This window comes from Phoenix dactylifera, chromosome 17, assembly GCF_009389715.1.
Source record: "Phoenix dactylifera cultivar Barhee BC4 chromosome 17, palm_55x_up_171113_PBpolish2nd_filt_p, whole genome shotgun sequence".
Taxonomy (NCBI): domain Eukaryota; kingdom Viridiplantae; phylum Streptophyta; class Magnoliopsida; order Arecales; family Arecaceae; genus Phoenix; species Phoenix dactylifera.
The window spans coordinates 10,070,353-10,078,245 of NC_052408.1; the positions used below are offsets into that span (position 1 = coordinate 10,070,353).

Below are 7,893 nucleotides of genomic sequence, written 5' to 3' on the forward strand. Positions count from 1 at the left end.
TATAAGAGTTAAACTAATTAAAATGAGCTAGGACTAACAGATAAATAATTTCGACTAATATTAAAATAAAATAAAATAAAATAAAAAACTTAATACAAGTAGGACAAGGGGCTCCCATCATGCATGAATCTTTTTATGCACGCGTCCGGGCGATGGAGCTCAGTCCGATTGGCGTATGCTGTGTGGGACTCGAAAACCTGTCGTCACACGGACCCTGCTCTCCCTCGAGTGCAGTTATTATCTCAGGCGAGAAGCTGACGAAAGCGCCCGCAAGCGTTCCCGCTGCTTCCGCCTCTCTCCCCTCCCTATCAGAGGCCTGCCTCATCCGCACACTGGACTATAGAACTTTCTGGATCCTCACCTCGCATCACGACGGAAACGGCATGCTAGTGGCTACCGGAACCGCCAAAATATGTGACATTACGATAACCAGCTCTTCTAATGTTAGCATGAGCGAATAAAACATTTTCGAGGGTGTCTAATCAAAAACTCCATTAACGTAAAACAGCAGCTAAATTAGTATTTTCTTTCTAGTTAACATATAATTGTCCCTGTTTATGTACTTCACTCTTGCTTGAATCATATTTATTTTGAAATTCCTTCGAATCGATGGAGAGGGGCTGGATCTTTCGCGCCAAAGAAGGACTCATCTTTTTTTTTTTTTTTTTTTACAAATCTACCGTTGCATCTCACTTTGAGATATGTGCGAGGAACGCTCAGCGGCGCGAGATCAATCACCCTGAATTGAGTCGGTTCATAGGAGAAGTGGCTGCAATAACAGCAACAATAATACGGAAAGATTCCACGTTCCTTCCCAACTTAAAAATAAAACGATATCCACGAGAGTATTCTATCTATATATATCTTTATCATCCCCGTACTGCCTCTGAATCTTTTCGCCTGCTACTCTCGTACTGTCCTACTAGGCTACTACTCTCCGACGACTCTCGCGGTTGTGTGGACACATCCTTCCATCGCCATCCCCTCTCACCCTCCTTCTTCCAGTAGGAGATGTTCTGCGTTCCCGACTGGGATGGTCCCCTTCTCCGTACAAGCCCTGCTTTGTTCGTCTCCTCCATCTCCTAATCAATCGAATTTCTTTGGATTCTCCTGGTAAATTTTTGAATTCTTTTATAGGATTGAGAACGAATTGCCGGGGCTGATCTCGCATCAAGGGCCGGTGACCCACGGTGACCCGGTCCTGGAGAGATCGGCGCCGGTGCAGCCCGCCGCCGATGCAGGGGAGATCGGATCGGCGGCGGTAGCGGAAGCGGCGAGGCAGCTGTTCACGGAGGAGGACGAGGTGGCCTCTTGGATCCAGTACCAGATCGGGGAGGACGGCGGGTGCGATCTGTACAGAGAGCTGCTGGCGGCCGCCACCGGCGCCGAGACCCCGGCCGATCGGGGAGACGCGGAGAAGCTGGGGGTGGAGGAGTCGAGGGTGCCCGCGGTGGTGGAAGCGAGCGAGACGCCGGCGGCGGACGGGCAGGCAGCGGTGGTGATGGGGTTGAGGAGAGATCCGGCGAGGTCGCACGCAGGGGACGGCAGGAAGCGAAAGGCGAGGGCGGGTGACGACTCCGGGTGCCACAGCGAGGTCCGTCCACCCCCATTTCTCCATTTTGTAAGTACTCAAAATAAATAAAAAAAATATTTAAAAAGAGGCTAACACCCTGCCGCATGTTCGGATCATCGTATACGTGGATCATCGTATACGTGGCTAATTACATCGAATCCATTCTACGGACGACTTTCATAAATATTCCTATTAAATTTTTAATGGTTTATTTTCTTACTCTCTATTCTAATTTAATTTAATAAATTTAATCCATAAAAATAAATAAATAAATTGATTAGTAGCGTAGCTAAATGCATGACAAAATCATCACCGTATCATCTGTATATTTTAAATAAAAAGCTAACTTGGGACCACTGTATGCCAAACATGCCAAATAAAGGTATTAAAGTTCTATATAAAGTTCACGGTCACATCATTTATTTGCAAAGATGGGAGGTTGCTTGGCCTGTAGCATGTGACATTGTATTTGATAGTCGTTTATCAATGATTGAGAGGCATACAGTCTTTTCGCATCTAAAATATGCATCATAGAGGGTCTCGATTTAGAAAAAGTATATAAAAGCTCTCTATTTTTGAGATGAACGATGTCATGCAGTGTGAAAAATGGCCGAGCATCCCACTTCAGGTATCATGACAGCAATAAGTTTAAACAACTAGAAATATAAAACCAAAAACTCCTATGCTAAGGAACAAAATGAGGGATGTCGACGGGCTCTCATCACTCGAGTACCAAAAGATATGAGTTCGTATAATAATGACATGCCAACCATAGACTGTCGTTATTAGAGAAGATCCAAACTCCAAGATGGAATAAAAAGTGAAAATCCAAGATGAAATCGTTTCAAGACACATTTATTGGCTAGACTCTGGTGTGACTACCAGCCCACTTTCTCTAAAACCTAATTTAAATTTTATGAAATAAAATCTCTATTTAAACCGAAGGATTTGATTTCACATATCTGATGAGAGATTAAAAAATATATTTAACCATTTTATTTTTTATTTTAAAATTGATTTTTTTAAAATTAAAAAACTCCAACAGTATTAAGCTTTTAAGAAAAAAAACGTTGATGTCTTTTGAGTTTTTCGTCCCCTGACATTTATACTTTGTGCTTTTCTGCCTGAACGAAAGGATGCTGAGTTTGAATCTGGTGACAAAAGGAAAGACACACAGAGATCTGCATCCATAAGAAGGTCGCGTGCTACAGAGCTCCACAATCTTTCTGAGCGGGTACACTTCTTTAGACTAACAACGCAGACTGACTTGTAGTTAGTTTTCAGTTCCTTAAATTTGTGCTCATTATCTGATGTTCAATGGCTGACAATCATTGAAGAGGCGTCGTGATAGGATCAATGAGAAGATGAAGACCTTGCAAGAACTAATTCCCAGATGCAACAAGGTCCTTATTCTACAACTTAATCTAGCCAACGGGCAATATTCAGATGATCTTCCACTTTAAATTCCCTTTGATTTCTTCCAATTTCCAGTCAGACAAAGCTTCGACATTGGACGAGGCCATTGAATACTTGAAATCACTTCAGTTGCAAGTCCAGGTATAACTAACTTGCATCACTACTTGTTCCTGTTTACTTTGGATATGTTCTTTAGAATGCAGGGGTCGCCCTTTTATGGCTCATGCAACAGCATGAAAGAAACATGAACAAACCTGCTTATCTGGAATCATTCCAGAGATAGGCTGTATGGTTGAGTATTTCATGCAAAATAAAATTATTCTCAATTTAACTATTCTGCTGTAGTATGTGTCCTCTTGTTGGACAATGTTGACTGCAGTTTATATTGAGCATGAGAGCCTGACAGGCAATTTTCTCAAAAATGACATGCATGGCTAGCAGATAAGCTGTTTCTCATGCAATAATCTTGCCTAGCCATGAATGACCCATAGGGCCCATCTTCGATGATCAATCCCTATGTGTCTCATGATGCATAATGCATTGTTCTTAAGACCATGTAACAGAGCATCATTCTCTTGATCATGTGCAAGCATAAGGAATGCACAAACTAGTGCCTTTTCTACTGAAGTTGAATTTATTGGAGGATCATTCAACCACCTTGAGGCTTCTACCATTTAAAAGTTCAGAGGGGAGATGTCAGGTGGCCTGCCCATCATGCTAGGATCCCAGCTTATGAAGTGTAGCACAATTTGATTTATGTGAATGCTGGGGTGTTATTTGAATGCAAAGAAGTTTGCAGTGACAGGACTTAGCCCTGAATAAGAACAAGTGGCAAATGTTCCTGAACAAGCCCCATGTAGAGTGAACAAGGCTTCATGACTATGGAAGCATTATACTTTCTCCTTTCAGCGTTGGCTTTCTAAAAACCACAATTAGAAAAGAAAATTATTTATGACATCCTGATATCTCCCAAGTAAATGCTACTTCAAAAGTAGTAAAGAAAAATACAATGACCCCCATTCGTTATCAACATATAGCTTGTGTCAGTCAGTGCCCTTAAAGTCCTTGTGATTTCTGTGAACAAATATTTCATCGGAAACTACTTCCATTAGCACACATGGTCCAAGTCTCCTTCAAATAAACAAAAAAAAAAAAGAGAGTTCTTGTTCGCATATTTTCTTTCTCATCTGTTATCATTTGCAGCAAAAATTAAGTTTCTTTTCAGCTTTTTTGCTCCTGATGGCACAGTAGTTTGTGAGATGCGTGTAAAGTTTTACAGTTGAATCGGTTTGTGCTAACATGGAATTCTTTTGGTGTTTAATTGGTTTTGGCACTTGCATCGGCCCCGGCTGGAACTCATCAATAATATCAAACCTTTTTGCAGCTGATGTCCATGGGGCCAGTGATGTTTCCGGGCGTCCAGACGTACCTGCCACCCATGGGGACAGGCATGGGGGTAGGTGTGGGCATCGGCACAGGGGCGAAGATGGGTCCGGCGACGGACACTGGGGGCCTGAGCCGCCCGGTGCTTCAGTACGGACCTTTCTTGCCATGTCCTCCTATTGCCGCACCTGTTCCAGCTCAGTTTGACCCAAGGCTCTTAGTACCGTCTTTTCATCCACCGACTATGGCAACAGCCGATCAAATCGGAGCTGAAGCACCTCGTCAGCGAGATCCGACCTCATCAAACTCGGTCAGGATGCAGGGCACGAATATGTTTCAAACCCGCGATCCCTATTATTATTTTCCCGGCCTTCATCATCTCCATGGATCATCTCAGGTATTTATGTTTCTTCACAATTATCCCTATCTTGCCACCTCGGGACGACGCTATCTCATTTCTTTTATCACATACTTGAAGCTATCTATATATGATTAGGGTTCACATTTGGAATGGAATTATGGTATGTTACAGATGTAGGTGGAACCGAGGTGATGGTCCAGATATTCGTACTATTACTATTGTTTCCCGGACCAACTTTTAGCAGCCATTATATTTGCTATCTGAGATTGTTGGTAACTTTTAGTCCTCATTGCCGTCCAGCAGCAGTTTCAAAACTGAGTTTCGTCTCTCCTCATCATAAGTCACAATAAATATTACATTCACTTGTTATATGGATTTTTTTTTTCAAAAAAAAAAAAATGAATGCTATTTGTATATCAATAGATTCTTGCAATTTTTTGCCAGAGTTGCATAACGGATGAACCAGGAACCAGCAAGAGAACTGATGATGCTGAGAATAACATACTCGGTAGGCTGATATGCCTTTCATATTGCTAGGTCTTTAAAATAAACAGAACCTTGCTTTTTGAATGATGATACAATCTTTTGATTTATTTGCAAGCCATTTATTGGCATTAGGACAATTAGGGTTCTCATATATCTCTGTATTAGGCATCGGCGTAGGCCTGATTAATGCAAATATGGCTATTCAGTTTGCTTTTCTAGTGGAACAATCAATAAGGTTATTTTAATCTTCCATGCATAGGAAACTTTGCTTCTTCAGAGGATGAACCCCACCTTTAGCCTGCTGATGAATGTTTTAGAACATGCCATTGATATGGAATTACTGTTTCCTTTCCTGTGCTCTGGCCTCCCCGGTTATTCCTAATGGAGCTGCTTTTGTATGAAGCTTGAGTCTCTGCAGAGTTTATGGTCTTCCTTTTTCTCAACAAAAAATTAAAAAAAGGGAAGAAAAAAAGACACACATCCTAGCTCACTGGCGTTTCTTTGGATCAGCTATAATCGAAGCAGCCACACAATAGAAATTGGTAAAAGATATGCATGCTTGAAGATTCGTGAATAAACAATGTTTTTGTATTCTGTTATCGTGCATGAATTTAATAGTCATGTGATCTACATGTTTCACACTTGAAACCTCTTAGAAGTAGTTGTCTTTCTTTGCATCTTAAACATGATATATACGTACATGCAATATAAACATACAGAAAAACAAGAACAAACAAAGAATGACTTTTGAGATGTTTTTGTACTGGGATCAAGACAGGCTCTTGAAAACAATTAACAGACCGCCATGACTAGTTATAGCTTTGTACCATTAACTAGCCATATCCTGCAAATATTATGTAATAAACCTGCGATGATCCGATTAATAGCATATACAAGTGTCTACTTGGGATAAACGATGGTAGTAGTGGTTGTCATACTGAATTTAATATATCTGGCAGCGAGATCTTTTAAGCTTTTAAAATAACATCGGACCAAGGGCCAATGTTTGTTGCAAAATTTTTTCCTGGAATATCTTCATAATAAGGCAGATGAACTAAATTTGATCTTGCATTAGTCTCTATATATTGTATTGTTTGACCTAAAAATTTCTAGTAATTGTTGTTATGGTAGTCTCACATTTCATATGCATCGCTTTTGCAGGCTGAAATGTTGTCTTTTTTGGTAGCTATATCAACTAGCCTCGAAAATGGGTACACAGCACAGTAGCGTTGCCCGTGGCTTACCTTCCAGGTCTTGCAGAACATGCGAGAATAGCACTAACATCATGAGACTTCTAACGTTTAGGATGCTATAAGTGTAGCCCCAAATCAGTATAAGAGATGCCCGAGTTTCTCACATCGGGTACTTGTATATTTCTTATGCTATGTAATATAAAACGTGTAATGGTTGTTGAAAAAAAAAAAACTTAAATGCGCACGCGGCCAAAATCTCGGGCCGCGTGCGCGTTTGAGAAAAAGGTAACGCATTTGAAAACGGACGCGTTTGAAAACGCGTCCGCAAATGACCAAACGGCCCCTGTAAAAACCCCTATTTAAACCCCTTGATTTCATCTCTTTGCAAGCACGAAAAATTTCAGAAAAATAGTGAAAAAATTCTGAAAAAATTCTTCTCCCTCTTAGCCACTTCCAAATTTTATTTTTACATTTTTTTATTCAGTTTATTTAGTTCTTTTCATTCCGTTCTTTGCTGGATCTGCAAGTCCGATCGGGTTCGCTTTGACTTCTTCCGAGACGTGCCGAAGAAGAGGTTGTAGGGTCGTCGTATCTCCGAGAAGGATTGCCGGGTGACCCGTACGTGGGGGCAAATACTTCTTTGGGACAGCGTCTACGCGCTTCGACCTGCTTTCAATCAGGCTACTTTCTTCTACCTTTATTTTTAATTTAATATTAGTAGATTGGTAGGATTTGAAATTCTATGTATAAACTTATTAAATGCATAGATTTACTTTGTGCTAGAATAGATTTATTTTGTATTAAAATAGAATTATTTGGATGCCGAATGATATGCATGTATATTATTTCCTTTAAGATTTTTTATTAATTGAATTTATAGATTTATTTATTTAGTTAGGAGATATATTGCTAACAATCCAAAGAAGTATTTATTTTTGTTAGTAATATATAATTAATTAAATTCTTTATTACAATTGTGGCATATTAGATTTTAATTGCAATAATTGTTTTTGCTAGCACATCATCAATAATAAATTATTCTAAAGAGTTAATAATTTGGTTAACCTCCAAGAGGTTTATTATACCTCCATTTGGACTTCTCAAGGAGTAATTTCCAGATCCCATTCAAACGGGAAATTCGGAAATTGGTTGATACATAATAGTTAATCTATTGAATTGACTTATTAGATCTCAATAAATTATTCTAATAAAGGAATAAATATTTTAATTCGCTGAATTGACATTTTAGATCTTAATTACAATAATTGATTTGCCATAAAATTAGTAATCAATTATTTCAATAAGGCAATAATTCAAATCTAACATATAATTCATTAAATTGATATTTTAAATCTCAATTAAAATAATTGATTTGCTACTACTAAATTAGTAATCAATCATTGCTAATTCGGAAAATTCAAACGAAAAATTTTGAAATTAGTTAATCCACAATATCTAATTTAAATTTGCATTTAGGTTAT

At 39.3% G+C, this 7,893-nt stretch overlaps 1 protein-coding gene across 5 annotated transcripts; it reads left to right on the forward strand.

The window, feature by feature from the left end:
• The first annotated feature begins 912 nt into the window (after positions 1 to 912).
• LOC103711906 (transcription factor PIF1-like) lies at positions 913 to 6,622 on the forward strand. Of its 5 annotated transcripts, XM_039114962.1 has the most exons (8): positions 913 to 1,064; positions 1,138 to 1,621; positions 2,709 to 2,807; positions 2,911 to 2,976; positions 3,065 to 3,130; positions 4,374 to 4,769; positions 5,178 to 5,241; positions 6,381 to 6,622. In XM_039114962.1, exons 1-8 carry the CDS (start codon positions 1,012 to 1,014, stop codon positions 6,383 to 6,385), a joined length of 1,233 nt encoding a protein of 410 aa, XP_038970890.1. In that variant the 5' UTR covers positions 913 to 1,011; the 3' UTR covers positions 6,386 to 6,622. The 5 variants fall into 5 exon arrangements, with proteins under 5 accessions (XP_038970890.1, XP_038970891.1, XP_038970892.1 ...); XM_039114963.1 differs by lacking the exon at positions 5,178 to 5,241; XM_039114964.1 differs by lacking the exon at positions 6,381 to 6,622 and having other exon boundaries at positions 4,905 to 5,188.
• Positions 6,623 to 7,893: the final 1,271 nt, after the last annotated feature.

Bases quoted from the DNA above. Each gene is read 5' to 3' on its own strand.
- LOC103711906 (XM_039114960.1), top strand. From the start codon at position 1,012: ATGTTCTGCGTTCCCGACTGGGATGGTCCCCTTCTCCGTACAAGCCCT. The intron at 1,065-1,137 runs GTTCGTCTCCTC...ATTCTTTTATAG, and splicing joins CTCCGTACAAGCCCTGCTTT to GATTGAGAACGAATTGCCGG. The intron at 2,808-2,910 runs GTACACTTCTTT...CAATCATTGAAG, and splicing joins TCCACAATCTTTCTGAGCGG to AGGCGTCGTGATAGGATCAA.